Here is a 21345-nt window from a genome sequence, read left to right as displayed (position 1 = left end):
AGGAGAGCAATGTGAGTCCAATGTTTATGTAAATGAGACGTGATCCTTCATAGTTTCGATGGAGAAGATCGTCCTTAAAAAGATCCAGTCGATTGTCGAAGGTGGTGAAGTTGTCCACATCGAGGATGCACTTCAGCCAGAAGTGCAGCTGTCACAATTGGTTAAACTTTACGTCACCGAAACAGGGTTTCTTTGTTCGTGTTCAAAACGCTGTCTATGGGGCGGACAAAATCTTCTTTAAGTTTCTCTGATTGTTGCATTTTAAGGTAGTTGGTCTCCACATGCACTACAACGGTGGAGATAACCGGGTGATGGTTAAGCAGCTGTGGGATGGCGATGTTAACGTACTCGACACGTGCACCTGGATGGCAGGAAGTGTGGCACCTTTTGATCTGGACATGACGGACCATGGATGACCCAACGACCAGCACAGGGGAGAAACCAGCATGACTGTCCTCTGCAGTCGCCTCAGAGGATGTCCCAGGGGGGTTTAGGTCCCAGACGAGGAGAAGGCTGAGACTGGCGGTGACTCCCAGTGCCCTTGATGCCACGGCTGGCTGTGATCCTCCCCCCAAAGGTGGGAACTACCACATATCCCTGACACTGACTGTGGGCTCCAGCGCTTGGAATCTGTTCTCCAGCCGGAGAGTGTCCGGCGTAGAGTGGTGCAAGGAGCGTTCGCATTGTCGCCCCCCCACTCGCCGCCGGGGTCCAGGGCTCTGGGGTGAAGCAAGTCCGTGACTTTTGCCACGGCTCCTCTATCATAGCCGGCGGGGCATCAGATGGACCCAACTCACCCGCAGCGAGAATGGATCCGGGCCAAGGGAGAGCGGTGTCAAAGCCAGGTCCGATTACAGCCGAGGACATGGAGCAGGAGATGTGCTTAGCCTGAGCGCTGACAATGGAGGTCAAACGCACAAACAGTTCATCCTTTTTGTCCACATAACAGTCGGCCTAGTGTAAGCAGTTGGCATAGTGTTACTTGTCAGCATAGTGTGACGAGTAACCATAGGGTTACTGATCAGCATAATTGTACTTGTCAGCATAGTGTTACTAGTTACCATAGTGTTACTAATCAGCGTAATGTTACTTGTCAGGTTAGTGTTACTAGTTACCATAGTGTTAGTGATCAGCATAATGTTACTTGTCAGCATAGTGTTACTAGTTACCATAGTGTTACTAATCAGCATAATGTTACTTGTCAGAATAGTGTTACTAGTTACCATAGTGTTACTAATCAGCATAATGTTACTTGTCAGAATAGTGTTACTAGTTACTTTAGTGTTCGTGATCAGCATAATGTTACTTGCCAGCATAGTGTTACTAGTTACCATAGTGTTACTAATCAGCATAATGTTACTTGTCAGCATAGTGTTACTAGTTACTTTAGTGTTAGTGATCAGCATAATGTTACTTGTCAGCATAGTGTTACTAGCTACCATAGTGCTACTAATCAGCATAATGTTACTTGTCAGCATAGTATTACTAATCAGCATAATGTTAGTTGTCAGCATAGTATTACTAATCAGCATAATGTTACTTGTCAGCATAGTATTACTAATCAGCATAATGTTACTTGTCAGCATAGAGTTACGAGTTACCATAGTGCTACAGTACTAGTCAGCATAGTGTTACTAGTCAGCATAGTGTACATATGTGTTATTTCTTGGCTCATTTTTATTTGTATCTCTTTGTTCACTGCACTGTGTTTTGCTGCTGTAACGCCTGAATTTCCCTCCAGGGATTAATGAATTATAATCTCCTCTTGTCTCACGAGACCGATGATGAATACGTGTTAATTCGAGTGCTAACGTTGAATGGTGGGCACTGCAAGTGTTTCCAGGTACGGTTTGTTTCCTGATCTACCATCGTACGTCTCACACCCTTCCATCTCCTTCACTTTGGATCCAGAGCGGAGCCATCCGTCTTCCGCCGCCGCGAGGAGCCCAAACAGTAATCACCAAAACAGAATAATAAATCCCATCAGGTAAGACGTCGTACTCCATCAAACCCCACACGGAGCGGCGGGCAAAATAAATCGCACCATGACAGGAAATGGCCGATCCGCCGGGTCAAGGCGAAGCAGTAGGCAGTGGGCAGAGCGAGTCCTGAGTGGGCGGCTGGCGCACCCATCAAGGTTATGAGACGGTTATTATCAGTGTGTGTGTGTGTATGTGTGTGTGTGTGTGTGTTTGTGTGTGTGTGTATTATTTCCTATTCCACGTCAGCACTGTGCCATTCACCCACAGCTTTTCTTTCTTCCACCACCCCCCCCTCTCTCTCTCTATCTCCCTCCCTCTCTCTCTCTCTCCCTCTCTCTCTCTCTCTCTCCCTCTCTCATCTCTGTTTTCCATCTCCGCCTGCCTCCTCCGATGGCCTTTAAACTCTCTCTATCTGTGTCTTTCTCTTTATCTCTCGTCCCCCTCCAGTCTCCCGTTCAGGCATTTAAATGGAGCCATTTATTTAATTACCCCCCCCCACACTCTCTCTCTCTCTACCTTTCCGTCAAACCTTTTTCCCTCTAACTCTGAATTATCTCTCTCTCTCCATCTGTCTCCTCTTCCCTCCACTCTTCCTCCTTCTTTTTTGCTTAAAGCACTAATAACTCTCTCTCTCTCTCTCTCTCTCTCTCTCTCTCTCTCTCTCTCTCTCTCTCTCTCTCTCTCACGCTCTCTTTCATTACACAATGTTTTCTATTTTGTTTGTGTTATTATTGTTTGTGCCAGTTTAAAAAAAAAAATCAGCTATTTCTTCAGTTAATTGCCATTTTCTTTTTTAAAATGTTATAATTTTTACTTTGTTTATTTTTGACACTGCAATTTCCCTCCGGGGATGAATAAATGATCTATCTATCTATCTATTTATCTATCTATCTATCTATCTATCTATCTATCTATCTATCTATCTATCTATCTATCTATCTATCTATCTATCTATCTATCTATCTATCTAACTATCTATCTATCTATCTATCTATCTATCTATCTATCTATCTATCTATCTATCTACTGTATATCTATCCATTTATCTATCTTGTTTTATTGATATTCCCTTTAATAAACGTATACGGGCTAAACCAAGCTTGTCTGGATGGGTTGCCAGATAATTCCGTTTCTGTTAAAACTCAAACTCTCTCTCTCTCTCCTTGCTCTACCCATCCATCACTCTCTGTCTCAGGGGCCAGTCTGAGGTTTCAACCCCCCCCCCCCCCCCCCCCCCCCCCCCCCCCGTCATGAACGGCCCTCAAGCTTTTCCCAAACAAGCCGACCGAGCGGTGATAAAAAGATCCAGGGCTTTACTTAAAAACACTTTGACAACGCATAAAAACACATTGATTGGCTTGCTCTGAGATGTTCTCTACAGGCCTGTAAAGCCCTTCTCAGGTTCTTATTGTGCTCTCAGTCTATTTGAGTGTGTGTGTGTGTGTGTGTGTGTGTGTGTGTGTGTGTGTGTGTGTGTGTGTGTGTGTGTGTGTGTGCTCTTATATTGATCCAAATATCTAGTCGTTAAATAATGAAAAAATAATGGATAAGTACAACCTCCAGGCATCGATCACGCTGAGGAAGGTGAGGTCTCTTCTACAGCTTAAAGTAACATCAAAAAAAATATTTAGATTACGGATTAAAAGAATGTGGTAATTCTATATGAATGTGTGAGTGCATAACTATCTATGTAGTTGTGCATATATCTGTGTATAAATAAATACTTCACATCCACAAGATGCATATGAGTCAATGCATTCATGCAAATTAGAACAAATATCATTTAGAATTTTGTTGATAATTGTGGCTGATCTATGAATCAAAGCGTAAACGTCCGTGAGGGGAATTTGCTTTGAGCAGGCAAATGCACATAAAACGGCTCAGGCAATATGAGGTGATTAAAAAAAGAGTGCTATAAGACAGGGACGTGCCTCTAAAGCAGCGCCTCCTGGGTGAAAGGAAGAATGAATAAACACATCAGATAAATTACAACAAGAGGTTTGAATATGCTATTACAGAGGTGGATGTTTACTGTTCACTGCTATCCACCCTTTTCCACTGCACCAATCACCCAGGAACACCCGCTCACAATCACCATTTGTCAATAGTGAGAAAGGTAACGCCCGGGTTTCAGTCCCGGATCAAATGACCCTGCAATAGACCCAGGTTTAATTGGCTCTATCTATCTATCTGCCTATTTATCTTTCTGTCTGTCTGTCTGTCTGTCTGTCTGTCCATCTGTCGGTCTGTCTGTCTTTCTGTCTGTCTGTCGATCCATACATCATCTATCTATCCATCTATCTATCTATCTATCTATCTATCTATCTATCTATCTATCTATCTATCTATCTGTCTGTCTGTCTCTCCATACATCATCTATCTATCTATCTATCTATCTATCTATCTATCTATCTATCTATCTATCTATCTATCTATCTATCTATCTATCTATCTATCTATCTGTCTGTCTGTCTGTCTGTCTGTCTGTCTGTCTGTCTATCAATCTATCTATCTATCTATCTATCTATCTATCTATCTATCTATCTATCTATCTATCTATCTATCTATCTATCTATCTATCTATCTATCTATCTATCTGTCTATCTATCTGTCTGTCTGTCTGTCTGTCTTTCAATCTATCTATCTATCTGTCTGGCTGTCTGTCTGTCTGTCTGTTTGTCTGTCTGTCGGTCTATCCATCTATCTATCTATCTATCTATCTATCTATCTATCTATCTATCTATCTATCTATCTATCTATCTATCTATCTATCTATCTATCTATCTATCTATCTATCTATCTAGTATCTGTCTGTCTAGGTTTTTAATGGCACTCACCGATGTCATGTATTTTGATGTTGGGTCTGACTGTGTAGTCGGGAGGCGTTTGACTGGAGTCCTCGTCCGTCTGGGAGACTGGGAAGAAGACACCATATGCACGCATGAAGAGAGAGAGAGAGAGAGAGAGAGAGAGAGAGAGAGAGAGAGAGAGAGAGAGAGAGTAGACACCTCGTTAAAATCACCGCTGCGCTGGAACATGGGGCCATTACCGTGACCCGGCCGCCACCGAGAAATCCTGCCCAAAATCCTGGAGCGTGAACCCAGATTAAAACCCCCAGAGAGCATTATTACATTTACTGGTTGTCTAGACACGGCATTATTCTGCTCTGCAAGTTTGCAAATGACTGGATGGTGTGGGTGTGTGTGTGTGTGTGTGTATGTCGGTGTCGGTGTTGGTGTGTGTGTGTGTGTGTGTGTGTGTGTGTGTGTGTGTGTGTGTGTCTGTGTGTTACACCTGAATTACTATGGCCAAATCACAACACACAGCATGGGGAGGGGGCTAATGCAACATATGGGGATTTGCAGAGAGTCTGGAAGCCTCTATCGCTCGTTTTATGTGGAACTCCTCTACAAATGTAAAGCATATGCCGTGGATAATGTACTAGGGTCTGCAGAGATACGCTGGGAGGGAGGGAGAGAGAGAGAGAGAGAGAGAGCGAGAGAGAGCGATACTGGTGCGGATGCACGAGGAAACAAAATTGGGTTTTTGATAGCAAGCTGCGAGAATGACCTTGCTGTGTAAAGGTTGCGGATCGTAAAGCCGCTAAATGGCACACACACAGACACACACACATAAAAACACACACAACGACTCACACGGACCGAGGCAACCCAGTGGTCACACACACACACACACACACACACACACACACACCAAACGCAAATACGTGCACATAAACCCTCACGTGCACATGTAAAAAGGAGACATTTTAAAATGTATGTCTCGCGCAGAAGTACAACTCCTCTGTTCAAGGTTGCCGGCTGCCATGTAAACACACAACTGACCGAACACTACGCACACACTACACACACACACACACACACACAGACACACACACACACACACACACACACACACACACACACACACACACACACACACACACACACACACACACACACATTTACATAGCTTCTGCTCAGACTTATAAATCATACATGAAATGCATGCACCTTCCAACGCGCATATGAACACAGTTATGAACACAGACACGGAAACACAAGCACACACACACACACACACACACACACACACACACACACACACACAGACAGACAGACACACAGACACAAACAGCCATTTACCGCTGTGCAGACTGAAGCAAATGGGGGCGTGGTGGCCACTTCAATAGATTAGCCGTGACACCGGGAGAGGGGGGTTACGGTAATGTGTACACAGGGGCCGACACTGGCCTGAGTGTGGGATGTATTAGTGCTGACAGGGTTTTGGGGGGATGAGTTGGTGTGTACGCATGTGTGTGTGGGTGTGTGTGTGTGTGTGTCTGTGTGTGTGTGTGTGTGTGTGTGTGTGTGTGTGTGTGTGTGTGTGTGTGTGTGCGCGTGTGCGCGTGTGTGTGGTGGGGTGGGGGAGCTCCCAGCACAAGGCTCCCCGATCAAAGGCCTGCAGGGGAGAGAGCAGGCAAGCGGGGTAAAAATAACACACAGTGTACAACACAGCAGCAAGCATCGGAGAGAGGGAGGGAGGGAGGGAGGGAGGGAGGGGTGGGCGAGAGAGGTGGGGGAGAGGGAGAGAGGGAATGTGTGGGGAGAAAATGAAATTAGGTGGGCAAAAGAAGGGCGGCAGGAAGAGAAATTGAGAAACGTGAGAAGGAAGGGGGAAAGGATGGGAGATAGGGAGGGAGCAAGGCAGGGAGGCGGAGAGAGGGAGAGAGAGAGAGAGAGAGGGAGAGCGAGGGAGAGAAAGAGGGAGGGAGCGAGCGAGGTAGAATGGAGGAGAGAGGGAGGGCGAAAGAAGGGCGGAGAGAAAGAGAAAGAGGAGGAAGAATGGGAAAGTACGAGAGCGTTTCCGAATCGCCGGATTAACGGGAAGAGAGACGTGAGCAGAAAACAGCAGAGAGGGAGATATACTACTCTATTCTTATCTGTATATATATTTACACACTGTATATATATATATACATTATATATATATATAAATATATACTTACTTTTGAATTTTTTTTCTGATAGCAATGCTCAAAATGGTCCAATTTTATATTTGCTAGCCTTGTATATACAATATATATTTTTTGCTGATACATCTATACATATATATACATATATACTCTATATACTATATATATAAAAATAATACAGTATACATGTATATGAATGTGGATAATCTCAAATTAAAACAGATAAGTGTAAATAATGTGGAAAAATACAGTATACTTTGTATATACAGATATGTGAAAATATCTTAAAATAAAAATAGAAAAATGTCAGCATCACTGTTAGAAATAGAATAGAATACAAGACATGTACAAATATTTATCACTTACAGTATAACGGATAAGTGAAAGTAGATGGATATTAAATACATATATTTATTCACAAAGAAGGATTTGGCATCTCTCTCTACGTCAGATCTGATGCGCTTTCCCTAATTATTTATTTCTACTATCTTCTTTTTATCTCTTTATATCCATGCGTGTGTGTGTGTGTGTGTGTGTGTGTGTGTGTGTGTGTGTGTGTGTGTGTGTGTGTGTGTGTGTGTGTGTGTGTGTAGGAAGGAGCAGGGGATGGAATTGGTGCTTAGAGAGACCGGAGGGTTCACCTGTGGAGCAGCAGACGTAGACCCTCAGTCTCAGGCAGCTGTGGCCATGGTGATGGGTGGGCGTGGCTACAGGGCAAAAAACACACACACACACACACACACACGAATCACACACATCAGCCTCGTGACCTCTGCAGGCCACCGTACTGAAAAACTCTCCCAGGCGCATTAGCTGAGATATTCAAATTGTACGAAATGTAATGAAGTATTTCTAACAAGTGGTTTCATGAAATTCCCTCTTTTGTATATATATATATATATATATATATATATATATATATATATATATATATATATATATATATATACACACACACATATATAATAACAACTTATATATATACACATACTCTAACGATGTTGAGTTTTTGTTGTAATATTTTCCACTTGTCAGTTTAAGTTACATTTCAAACCACATAGCCGTTTATGTTTTTACTAAAGGCAGATAAAATAGAAAACCTTTTGAAACAAAACAAGTTTGGGGACCCCCTGGCTTCAACTACCAAACTGCAGCCGTGCCACAAAACTCACACATCCCAGTATATTGTACGTGGATGAGCATTGTTGAGGGACGCCCTTGAACTTGCAGATACCAGACATCAATGTATCATTAGGTGTGACATCACATCAACGGTGTCCCCCTGCAGCCGCTTTACTGTTGTGAACCGGAGTTTATTTGGAGCCACTCACAGATGTAGTAGTACTCGTGGCCCACGTTGAACTCGTAGCCCAGGGAGAAGGCGCTGTAGCGCTGGAACTTCTCAGAGAACTTGATGGGCGCGTGGGGCGCGTGCGGCCGGTTGCACTCCCAGCGCTTGGAGCCCAGCTGAGGGTCGCAGTTCCGGTAACCGCGGTAGCTGACCATGTAGAGCACATACTGCTCGGCCACCGTGCGCTCCAGCGTCCCCCGCTGGCTGGTGTTGTAGTGCGGGCAGTAGATGTCCAGGTAGTCGTTGACGCTAACCTGCACCGTGTAGCCCTCCCTCCGCAGGCTGCGGGGAGAAAGAAAGAGGATGATTGGTTATTTTGAGAGGAACCAAACTCTGCGGCCGTCTTTGTGTCTTTACTTATTACACTTTATTTCATGTGACGAGCGGCCAGGATGCTGCTGCTGCTGCTGCTGCTGCTGCTGCTGCTGCTGCTGCTGCTGATGATGCTGCTGATGCTGCTGATGCTGCAAACAACAACCTCCACGGACCGTTGTTCTGTGTGTGTGTGTGTGTGTGTGTGTGTGTGTGTGTGTGTGTGTGTGTGTGTGTGTGTGTGTGTGTGTGTGTCTCTCTTTCTGTGCTATGTCCACATCCGCGTCCACGTGATGAGTAATGTAAATGATGGTACGGGGTCTTAAACAGAACCCTTGGTGCGGCAAGACACGATGAGCTATAATTTTGCGTTCAGCCCCATCCACGATCGCGGCTGTTAATAATACTAAGTATACTCGTTATGTAAATCAAGCAATGTGTAATTATATAAAGTAGGGGTGATTAGGGGGCCTCCTGCAGGTGAGCTGATGAGACGGGATGTGTCTTCCGCGGCGGCTGTAAAGAGCAGCGATCCGCACAGTTTGCCAGGAAACACAGGTGACGGCTGCACCGACCGGCCTCCACCAGCGGATGGGGATGTTGTGCTGCCTGGCGCCTGGAGGTCACCGATCCATTGCGCCTCACACACACGCGCTCTCGCACGCACGCACGCACGCACACCCACACACACACACACACACCCACACCAACCCACACACACACCCACACACACACACACACACCCACACCAACCCACACACACACCCACACACACACACACAAACACACGTACACAAACACACATTCCCAAGGTCCATAGACACTGCTCTTTGTGCTTACATATAGTAAAACCACGCAGACTATACACTTATTTACACACAAATTCTCCCCCCAACACACACACACACACACACACACACACACACACACACACACACACACACACACACCCAGGGTGCACAGACACTCAATGACGCTCTTTGTGCTTACGTATAGTAAAACCACACAAAAGCACACAGACCATACACTTATTTACACACACACAAACACACACACACACACACACACACACACACACACACACACACACACATTCTCACAAACAAACACAAGCACGCATGCACACACACACACACACACACTAACACACACTAACACACACACAAACACACACACACACACACACAGACACACACACACACACACACACACACACACTCACCATAGTAGGTAGGTCATGTCTCAGGGGAGATTGTTATTCAATTACAGAACAAGGATCAGACATGTCACACCTCTCTTTCTGTCTTTCTCCCTCCATTGTAGCACCTGCATTCTTCCTTGTGCAGTGTGAGAACTGTCTCTGGATCTTTCTCGACCCCCACACAATCCTTACACCCCACCTCGCTACTCCATCCGTTGGCGATTACACCCAAGTGGAGGCAGATGAATATCAATGATCTCTCTCTCTCTCTCTCTCTCTCTCTCTCTCTCTCTCTCTCTCTCTCTCTCTCTCTGTGTCTCTGTCTGTCTCTCTCTCCTCATGTCAGATGACAGACTTTTGTTTTGCAGTGTTGTGGGAAAAGACACATCCACACTTTAAAGGAACTATATTTAGAGAGGGTGGGTAGCATGGAGTAAAGAGGGGAGAGAGAGAGGGAGGGGGGGGGGGCGAGAGAGAGAGAGAGAGAGAGAGAGAGAGAGAGAGAGAGAGAGAGAGTGAGTGTTGGGGATTGATGGAGGAGACTGGCTAGTAAAAAGGACCGGAGTTGGAAGGCAAGCTGCAAGACAGACTGTCATGTCAAACGGTTGTAGCGACACGGAGAGAGGCAGTCACTGGGAAACGGGGTGAGAGGGAAGGGAGCTTGCATTTAACTTAACACCATGAAAAGAAAACTGAAGAGATGGATGACATAAGCCAGAGGGGGGGAAAAAGTCAGAGGGAAGAGAGAGAGAGAGAGAGAGAGAAAGAGAGAGAGAGAGAGACAGACAGAGAGAGAGAGAGAGACTTGTGTTTATTCTTGGAAAACTGTTAATTAACTCCAGCAGCCTGGTATTAATAAAATAATGTAACCCTCTGGTGCCAAAGTGACGGCTGTATCTGTGCTACAGAAGCTAACTTTAAAGTGGTAATCCGTAACATTATTTTGTTCAATAAAAATAAAATTCCATCCGTACATCTTAAATACATAGCAATAATTAGGGGTCCAGCCCCAAAGGAGATGCGTATTGCACTCTCCATCTACGCATTTATGCCATTGCCCCCTACATTTGCCCGTTTTACAAATTTTCCAGTCTTAAATCAATATGAAACTCAAAATAATTGTCGCACAGTTGTCAATTTGATTTAAAGTGTTTGATGGAAAATGTCAAATTGTAGGGGGAGCTGTGCCACAGGCGTGAGGGACGGGCCAGACCGGGCTGTGGCTGCTCATTCATTTTGAACTTCCACCCTCAAATGATAAGTTATAAACAATTATATTTGAAATTGCTTATTCCTAGCAAAGAAAAAAAATCACTCCTGCTGCAAGATCCAATTTAAGATATAGTTGATTATTTCAAATAAATTGAGTCAAATATTCAGCATTTGTGATTATCACAGCGTAACATCATTTGAGTTGAAATTGCCAGGTTTATTGCCTGTGATCTGTCCGCTGAGAACAGCTTCACAGAAGTGATATTTGACAATTCTTCAGTGTATGAACAAACAAAATTAATTAAAACAAATCACTTGGCGTTTCCAAAAGCAGCGATCAGCAATATACGCTTTTATCGGGGGCGCGCGCTTAGAACATAATGCAAAGTGGTAAATGCTGTCTCCCCATTCCAGAAGTGCAGGATTTATTGTTTACAGGTGAAAATTTTCCACAAAAACATCCACTTTTTATTAAATTAAGTCCCATAGCAATGGAAAGCTACGGGGGCCGCGTACGGGTCTTTTTGGAACAGTCGGAGTGAGGACTTTGACAGTCCCTTAACTCAGTTGTGTTTAAAAATGTTGTTTCCTACATGTAGGAAATAAACAAAAATAAAATAAAAATGCAGGCACGCACCGCTGTCTGAAAGAGAAACAAAAAAAAGTCTGCTCTAATTCTCTGAGTTAGGTTTACGTTTTTCATTTTCCATACAAGTGAAATAAAATAAATTGAAATCGTTCTCTATGAGATTATATATTGCTATATTATTATCACATGATTTGCTTATTGAGCAGCAGGTACGTGCGGGGGGGGGGGGGGGGGGGGGGGTCTGAGCACCTGCCCCATGGACCCCACGGTGCCCTTCTTATCAGATGTGCTTTTTTTTTGTTTCAATTTTAAATGAATGGGTGTCGAGGTAGCGGATGGTCTGGGCAAGTAATATTCATGAGGAATTCCTCATGAACCTCGGCGCACCTGCAATGTGCGCACTGCGGCTCCGCCGCACTGCTTCGTTTGCCCCGAGCGGCAAGGCATGTTCTTTTCTTCTTCTTTTTTAAGCACCTGCCCCTCTAAGTCTCTGTACAGGACTGTAGAGTTAAAGTGTGACCCTCCAAGCTGACCAGTGGTTACTGGTCAGCTTTGAGCGGAGAGGGAGCACCTCAACCCACTCTCTCCCCCCTCTCTCCCTCCCTTTTCCCCTCTCTCTGTCTCTCTACTCCAGTTTCAGAGCATTGTAAACTACATTTACACCGTTTCAATTCTCAGATTTTTCCAGGCGGATCAAGCAAGCAAACAAAAATGTCTTGTCATCAATGTCAATCGCTGTCGATGGAGTCGTTCGCTGATAGCCGATTTAATCGTAAATCCGCCCAAGCCTAATGGCAACTGAAACCAAACTCAAAAACCTGCAGGTGTATTGTAACTGACCTTCTTGTTTGGGTGTAATTTATATATAGCCTTAAGAACTCTGAATTCTTGTCAAACAAGGTCTTATTTTATTTCAAAGAGTTTATTTATTTATAGGTTTATAAAATACATAATAATTGTGAGTTTTCTGTTGATTTACAAAGTGGCAAAAACAAATTCAGTTCTCCAAAATGGATGACTAATCGGGATAGATAATCATGATCACAATATTGACTAAAATAATGGTGATGCAGCCCTACTTCCGAATGATAACCGCTGTTAGTTGCGGCGTAGGAAACTGCAAAGACCGTCCGATCATAAAATTACACTGTAACCAGGCCGATGCAATATCAATTCTGCAGTCACAACAGAACAGAGCGCCAAAGCGCAAACCACCATTGAACATTAATGAAGGGCCGACTACCCTTGACCCTTGTACTGCAGCTATATTTTATAATTATAATTTATATCCTCTATAACCCATACCAATAAGTATCCTGTGCAATGAATCACATTTATATTTTCCGTCTATTTTCATATACTATTTTTATATATTTTACTAAATCTGTTGTGTATTTCTCAGCTATTTCTGTATATTTGGCAATTTCTTTATTTTATTTTTATTTTAAGTTTTTATTCTTACTTTTATTGAAGTTAATCTTTTATTATTATTTTTCAAACTTCTAAGCGTTCTTTTTTCTTTTGATGCTAATCATCTGTAGAGAAGTACACCAAAATACTCACCACGACAAATTCCTTGTAAATAAATAATACAAATAAATAAAAATAAATAAACTCATCCTGATTCTCATCTCATTCATATTTTATACTTATTTAGTTACGTACTTCATAAGAAAGAGCCGATGCAATGTAGTTGCACTATGCATGAGCTCCTTTAGGCTATATGCTGTTTACCAATAGTGGTGGAGGGGTCCACCACGAGCAAGAATGCGAAGATTGAGACGCACGCAAGAAGTGAAAGGCAGATAAAGCAGCACAGCGTATTCAATAAAGCAGCACAGACAAGTTAATAGATGTAAATACCACAAAAAAAGAAAAGCACACGAAAAATAAATTGAACAATTGAAATAGCATTGAAATTTGTGTGGAAACTCCAAGGTTAGGTTACGTTCTCACTACAACCTTAACCCTAACCCTTAAGGTCTAGCTCCTGTTTACAGCGCCACTGAATCCCGAGTTCTGCAGTCGTTATCTAAAGACGCGCCGTAAACGCAGATCCTTAAATCACCGTCTGTCCCTTCAGCACCAGTCAGTGGGTGGGTGGGTGGGGGGTTAGAGTAAAGGTGGAGGTAAAAAGAGGACACGGCGGAAAGGTTGAGGAATGCATAAGAACTCGAGGAGGCGCAGTATAAAAGCATTCCACTTAGTGATACGGGACGAGGGAAGGGTGAAGGAGGAAGGGATGGGGAAGGCGGAGGATGTGGGGGAGCTTTAATAACTTAGAGTGGGTGGAGAGGAGGGTGAGGGTGACAAAGCGGATGGTTGGTGGGAGAGGAGGAGGAGGAGGAAGAGAAAGTGGAGTAAAAAGTGGAGGAAGAAAGGAAAAGGGATGGCGGCAGTTTGCATTGTTCTGTGCATTTCGCAGTAAATCTCTCTCTCTCTCTCTCTCTCTCTCTCTATCGCTCTGAGTGGATGGGGGCGTGAGCGAGCGGAGGTTCAGATCATCCTCAATAAGTTAAATGGAGGAATCTAAATGTACGTTTTAAAAACAGAGTAGATGATTTCGACTCCTATCTGAGACAGCAAAGTGCTTGGGCTGCGGTGATGAGGCGCCACCTGATTAGAGCCTGTCCAGAAAGAGCCTCTGTGTCTGGGGAGAAGAGCAGAGCACCAGCGGGGACGGATGGAGGGAAAGGACCAGGGTCAGACCCAGGCAGAGGTGGGTCAGGAGAGGAGGGGCGAGAGGCAGGTAGTGGGTGAGGAAACAGCAGGACAGAAGGAAGCCGTGGCACCACCAGCGTCCGATGAAATGGGTGAAGCATCGCCGGATGCTGAGGTTGGTCCGGGTGACAAGGCTGCAGGGGCACAGGGAGATGCTGGTGGAGAGGTGGAAGGTGCGGGTGGGAAGGAGGGAGGAATGGAGGATGTTTGTGAGGGTGATGAGATGATGGAGGAGTCCCTACTTACCGTATCTTGTCTCAAGAAAAAAGACAAAATTAAATTCCAACGCAACCGTAAATGCAGAGGTGCTTTAAGCTTATTCCCCATTGTTGTTCATAATTGTATTATTATTATTCTCCTAAGCCTTTGGGATAAAGGTGTCTGGCCCACTACAACCGCTGGACCCACAGACATGGTTGAGGCCTCATTAGAACCAAGATGTCTCAGACATCTCGTGGTTCAAGTTTGATCCATATCGATCTACACTTGGACCAGAATGTTTATCCGTGTAGACTCTTTTGCTCTTTTTGTAAAATGAAGGCATTCTGTTCAATGTGTCCCTCCTTAACTTTGGGGCATTTGAGGAAGTCGTAACATACAAACTGTGGGAGTCCATGAAGTGCATTGGAAAACCAGGGCCCCGAAAACTATAAATAATCACTGAAAGCTGTCATCGCGTCATAACGTCACTCCGTCATTGTTGCCCCACACGGCATCAAACGGTCACGTTTCCGTCACTATGTCATCATTGCCTGAAACCCCATCAAGGGGTCACGTGTCCGTCACTGAGAGTGCAGCTCTACTTCCACCGACAACACGGTGAGTTCAAACAATGAGAAGTTCTGGTTTACAGGCAAATACGTACGCTTGTTTTAAATACAGGAGGGCTGCGCTTTGTCGGCCGCATAGTGGTTGCTCCGCGAGACGACCGACCGGGGGAGCCAATGTAAACTAGAAAAGTCGGGCTGCGTTTCAGAGAACCCAGAAAACAGTAATCCATACAACGCGACCAAACTGGTCCCTGTGTATTGCTGCCTGCAGCTGCTGTATATGTATAATTTATTATTATAGCAATGATAAAATGAAGGAGTCTCTGCAGAAAACAAATAAAAAACAGAAGGGCGTAAAAGTCTGAGAATATTTCGAAAACAATGAGCAATTTGTTCTCTCGGTCAGAACCCAGAGACGGAGCAAAGAAAAAGGTGGCTTCACGGATCAGAAGATGTACAGATTAAAGAAAATTGTACAAAAGATCAAATTAGAGCTCGGCAATGGAGCCGGCACAGACGCAGCATAAAGCCTCAGTGCGTCTCCTGTCTCTCGTTGTCTTTTGTCTCTTTGCCTATTTTACAATGCCTGGTTTTAGAAACTCAAAACCTAAATGGAGCAAAGGGACATTTGGCAAAGAGCGTGTCTTGAACCAGACTTTAAAACGAAAGGGAATTGACGCCATTTTTGTCCATCTCTCTGTCGTAATGAGACAGACTGGAAGAGTGAGTGGGACGGGGAGGTGATTCTCAGCCACACGAACTCAACCAGCGGAGGGGTGGGAGTTTCATTCTCTAAGAGTTTTCTCATTTACTGTCGAACATGTGTGAGGGCGGGATGATGGTGGTCCGGGCCAAGTCCGAGTGCTTTAGTGTTGTTTTCATCAACGTGTATACGCTCCCACTAAGAGCCTTGACAGAATACTGCTTGCTGGTAGACGTCTGGAGGAGAATGCATATTGATAAAAGACACCTGGGCACACACCATGGACAAGACTAGACTGTTTTTTATCGATTAAACATCATTTTAACACTTTTATAATGTGTATAATGATGCCTTTACCTACTATCCAATTACTAACATGAAGCCCAAAAATGCATATTGGCATTTTAGTAGCGCCCTACTGTGTGCTAATTTTCTGGATGTTTTCAGATTTTTAGAACCAGGAACCAGGACGGGCTCTGCACTCCGATTGCTCCCTCTCTGATGACGCGCCAGCGATGGAGCGCCCGTGAATTTTTTTCTATTTAGTTTCCTTTTGGAACAAATTAAGCACCACGCCACCCCGCCGCCGCCACCCTCCCCTCGGCAGTTTGCCCAGAGCAACAAAATGGCTAGCGCCTGGCTGGTCTGATGTCTGGCCCTGATGTCTTTGCATCCTAGCAACACCCCTGAGCAGGTCTATGAAGGACCAAGAGGCCGATATAGCGGAGCTGCAGGGTTTATTAGCGTCCACAGGAGATCGAGAACATAAGATCCTCAAATCTAAAAAATACGCTCCAGCGGACCAACTTGGCACTAAAGTGCAGGGGGCGCTGGTCTGGTCACGTTTTCAGTCTGAGAACCTTATGGACAAACCTTCCAAGTTTTTCTTCAGTTTGGAGGAGGCAAAGGGTCAAAGCAGACTTATCCGTGCTTTGCACTCTGCGAGTGGACAGGAGCTTAGGGATCAGAGAGAGATACGTAGTTGGGCTGTGCAGCTACACACTGAGCTGTACAGCAGTGAATATGTGGATGATGAAGAGTTGTTTAACTCATTCTGCAGCAACCTGCCCCTAGTCTCTGAGGAGACCATTAGGGAGGTGGAGGGGCCACTGGCTCCAGGGGAGCTGTACATCGTGCTGCAGAGCATGGAGGGGGGCAAGGCCCCAGGCATACGGTAGATGGGCTTCCTGCAGAGTTTTAAAAACTTTTTTGGGAGGAACTAAGCTGAGATCTTTAAATGTTTTTAATGAAAGTTTGAATGGAATGTGTTTTTTGATCTCTGAGCTGCAGGAGGGCGGTTTGAACCCTTTGAACCCCCTTTCACCAAAAGAAGGCGACCTCCATGCGATAAAGAACTGGCAACCGGTAACTCTTCTCTGCATGGACTACAAGCTCCTCAAGTTCAAGTTCAAGTGATTATTTGTCACATATTTATACATACGGTCATACATATATGCAGTGAAATGTCATGACCCCTGGCGATTACGCACAATAAGATCTATAAGCTCTAAAAATACTAAAAATACTTAAATGTGCATAATCGACACGAGGTGCTCCCATCACAGCCTCGGAGAATCATCAATCTACAGGAAGAAGTTCTGGGGGTAGAATAAAGTTTCATTTATGAAGATCTAAATGTATATTTAATACAACACAGACAATTAATACTATTACATAATTATAGAACCCAGAATGGCGATTGTGGCGCCGCCCCTCGCGGGCGCCTGTCCAAGGTTCTGGCAAACAGACTGAGGAAGGTCATGGCAGAGGTCATTCATCAGGCTCAGACGTACTGTGTGCCTGGTAGGTCCATCCTAGACAATATTTCAACGATTCAGGACATTTAGAACGTCATTGGTTCATTGGGTTTCCGGGCGTTGAGAGTGTACCGAAGATCAATGGGGGTCTGAGTCGGCATTTTAGTGCACACAGGGGGATCCGGCAGGGTTGCTCATTATCTGGCATGCTGTATTCACTCTCCGTGGAACCAATGTTACAAAAGATCCAAAATGTTTTAGGAGGACTGTTTTCACCAGATTTTAGGGTGAAATATGTTTTATCGGCCTATGCTGGCGACATTATTTTTCCTTACAAACAAAAGGGAGGACATTGAAACATGGTGGAAATAGTAAAAGACTTTGGTACTATTTCAGCCACGAAAGTAAATTGGGAGAAAAGTAATGCATTAGCTGTTCCACTGGACTTCCCAAATTACCAGGAGGCCTCAGCTGGAGTAGGGCTGGTTTTAAATATTCAGGAGTTTACCTTGGGGATGAACAGACAACGAAGAGAAGCTGGGAAGAAGTGGTAGAAAAAAATGGAGGGAAGGCTGGCAAAGTGGAAGTGGCTACGACCCAAAATGTCTTATAAATGAAGCGTTTCGTCATTAATAACTTGGAAGCCTCCGTACTGTGGTGCAGGGAAGCCTGTTTAAAGCCGCCTGCAGGTTCGATTCGAAAAATGCAGTCTCTAATGGTTAATTTCTTTTGGGATAAACTCCACGGGGTATCTCTTAGTGTTTTGTTTTTGCAGAAAGAGGGGAAGGAGGGCAGGCGCTCATTCATCTGAACAGCGGGATTGCAACTTTTTCGCCTGCAATTCATTCAGCGCATGGATGCAGCTGACAAGCTGCCTCTTTAGAGGGATTGGTGGGCAGGGGTTGGATTTGGAACCGTTTTTAACAGATTTTAGTCCTTTCACACTGGACGTGTTACCTCCTCTTTTCCAAAACATGGTCTCTTTTTAAATGGAAAAGGTCGGAACGCGCACCTTCCCGGCACTGGAAGAGCCCCTGAACCAGGGAGCCAGGTGGGACGTCCAGGACAACCCCGCGCCAGGGCTTTTCCAGAGACCGGTTTCCACCTGGGGACATCGCGCCACGCCGCGTAACGGCACGGCCCCGCGGCACCCCCAGGCAGCGGCTCAGATGCTTAACCTCAGATTTACGCGCCACACGAGTGACACTCCAAACACGTGGATCAAAAGATGTTCGGAGGAGGAGCTGGAGATGCCGAGGGACGGGATCCCGTTTTGAAGAGACAGCGGGCGGTTTCAAAATGACAAAAGCAATAGAGTTGTACATGGTGCGGGGCAAGGTGCCTTACGACCACGATGTGCGTCTTAAACAACGAGGAACTTAAATGGAAGGCGGGACCCAGTGCGGAGAGGGCACCTGGGGACAGAGAACGACGTCATCCCGGCGCAGAGAGTCTGCACTGTAAATAAAGCTCCTTTAAGCACGACGGCAGGTGATCTCCAGCGGAGAACATCACACGGCTCCCTGGGAGCCAGCGCTTCCGTAAACGCTCGGAACCCGCCGCTTTCAAGGAGCGGCGTCCTTTCTGCGACTCGGAGACGGAAAGGTTTACCGGTCGTTTGGAAGGAATTCTTTTGGCTGTCTTTGGTGAGAAATGGTCCGGTGTTGCTTTTGTTGATGGTGCAGGATGCAAAAAATAAGAAACGAAAATTCAAGAGCAGGACGCTGGAGAGCCGATCTGACCCGGGAGCAGCCGTCCCGCCCGGGGGCCCGGGTCCGGGTCCGGGTGGACTACGGGTTCCACAGGCTGACGGGCAGCCATGATGACTTCACACAACGGCGCTGCTACTCTACTAGGTCATTTGTTCTGTAGTAGAGGGAACTTTTTATTTTTTTTTCAGCCCCGCCTTTAAATAAGAGCGCAAAAATAATTACTGTTGTTTAAGACGACTCCTTCTCAGAATCGTGTGCGTTGTTTGTTTTTGTTTGTTTATTCCTCCCCCCTTGTTTATTACTGTTTGTGTGTTCTTTGTATTGACTGATGTGGTTGTAAGTGTCTTTTTTTTTAAAAATCCAAAAAATCTCTCTCTCGCCTTCCTTGCCTCCCTCCTCCTCCTCTCTCTCACTCCCCTCCCTCCCTCCCTCCCTCCATCGTCCTCCTCCTCGCCTTCCCTCCCTCACTCCTCCTCCTCTCTCTATCTCATTCTCTCCCTCCCTCCCTCCCTCCTCCTCTCCATTCTCCTCCTCATCTCCCTCCCTCCCCCTCTCACTCCTCCTCCTCTCCCTCCCTCCCTCCTCCCCTCCCTCTCTCCCTCCCGCCTCCTCCTCCCCTCCCTCCCTCCCTCCTCTTCCTCCCTCCCTTTTCCTCCCTCCTCCTCCTCTCCCTACTTCGCCCTCTTCTTCCTCCTCCTCCTCCTCTTCCTCCCTCCCTCCCTCCTTCCTCCTCCTCCTCCTCTCCCTCCCTCCTTTCAGGATTTGCTGTCTCATCATCATTTCCCTATGAAGGGGAACACGGCGCTCATTAGGAATGAGAGAGAGAGAGAGAGAGAGAGAAACACACATTCTGAAAAGACAAGATGAATAGAGAGAAGGATAGTGGGAGAGAGAGAAAGGGAGGGAGGGAGGGAAACAGAGAGAGTAAGTGCAGAGGAAAGGCACAGGGAGACAAAGATAGCACAGAGTCCTGTGAGGATCCTGCAGGTTTCAATAAATAACAATGGCGAGGTGCCGTGAATGCTAAAGACACTTGGAGGAGGACAAAAAGAAAGGGAGGAAGAAGAAGAGGGGAAGAGAGGCATAGAATCCCGGAAAAAAAAAAGAAAGAAAAGAAAACGAAACAAAGAAAGAACAACAACGGCGACACGCGTGCTGGGTTCCTTCCGCAGAACAACACGACGGTTAAATATTCAGGGCGGGTTTTTTAATCCTCTCCGGACATTTTTACTTTGCAGTTTTCCTCCTTAATTTGCCTCTAAATGGAAAATGGAGAACGTGGTCAGTGTGGAACGTACATATAATATACACATATAATTACCCGAATTCGGTATCGGGCCGATACCAGCAACAAAATACTCAGAAATTCAATATAACAAACATCACCCTCAGGAACCGGAACCGGTATCGGAATCGGCAGATACTCAAGGTTCGGTGTCTCCATCGGAATCAGAATACGTTTATTCCGCCACCGGGTGCATTTACGTGTACGAGGAATTTGCTGTGGTGAGGGTTGGTGTGTTTCTCTACAGACGATCAGCGTTTTAAAAAGGCTTGACAGTCTGAGAAAAAATATGAAATAATGAATGAATAGATAAATGAATAAATAAATAAATAAACAAACAATAAACACACAAACAAATAAATAAATACATTTAATAAGTAAAAAGCAAAGTAAAAACACAAATAAAATAAAAAAATTGCCAAATATATATAAATTGCTGAAAAGTATAAAACAAAAAAATGTAACATAAAAATATACAGTAGAAAATATACAAATGCGATCCTATGCGCAGGATAGGTTATTGGTATGGGTATAAATTAAAATGATCAATTTCTCTATGTATCGTATCATTATAGGCAGATACTCAAGATTTTGGTGTCTGTAGTAATATCATTATAAGAAGAAAGAAGTATTGTTGCATCACTACATTCTAACCAGTCACTAGGCTACTAGTTAATAATTAGTAGCCTACCAGTGGGTCTACCAGCAAATAATGGAAATACAATTTTAACTTAGAGACCATGCAAAATGAAAGATTTAAAATGGAGGATTTCTT

General features: G+C 44.9%; 1 protein-coding gene across 1 annotated transcript in view; it reads right to left on the bottom strand.

The window, feature by feature from the left end:
• efna3a (ephrin-A3a) overlaps positions 1-21345 on the bottom strand; it is a gene marked incomplete at both ends in the record, with an annotated part of 85969 nt that overhangs the window by 6275 nt on the left and 58349 nt on the right. The window contains 3 exons of the mRNA XM_080006635.1: positions 4820-4897; positions 7599-7664; positions 8289-8590. Of these exons, the coding sequence (XP_079862761.1) occupies positions 4820-4897; positions 7599-7664; positions 8289-8590 (446 nt within the window). The remainder of the gene's footprint in view (positions 1-4819; positions 4898-7598; positions 7665-8288; positions 8591-21345) is intronic.

The sequence above is a fragment of the Zeus faber genome (assembly GCF_960531495.2).
Source record: "Zeus faber genome assembly, chromosome: 1".
NCBI lineage: Eukaryota > Metazoa > Chordata > Actinopteri > Zeiformes > Zeidae > Zeus > Zeus faber.
The sequence above is the reverse complement of the archived record's forward strand: the minus strand, read 5'-3'. Positions and strand labels throughout refer to the sequence as shown.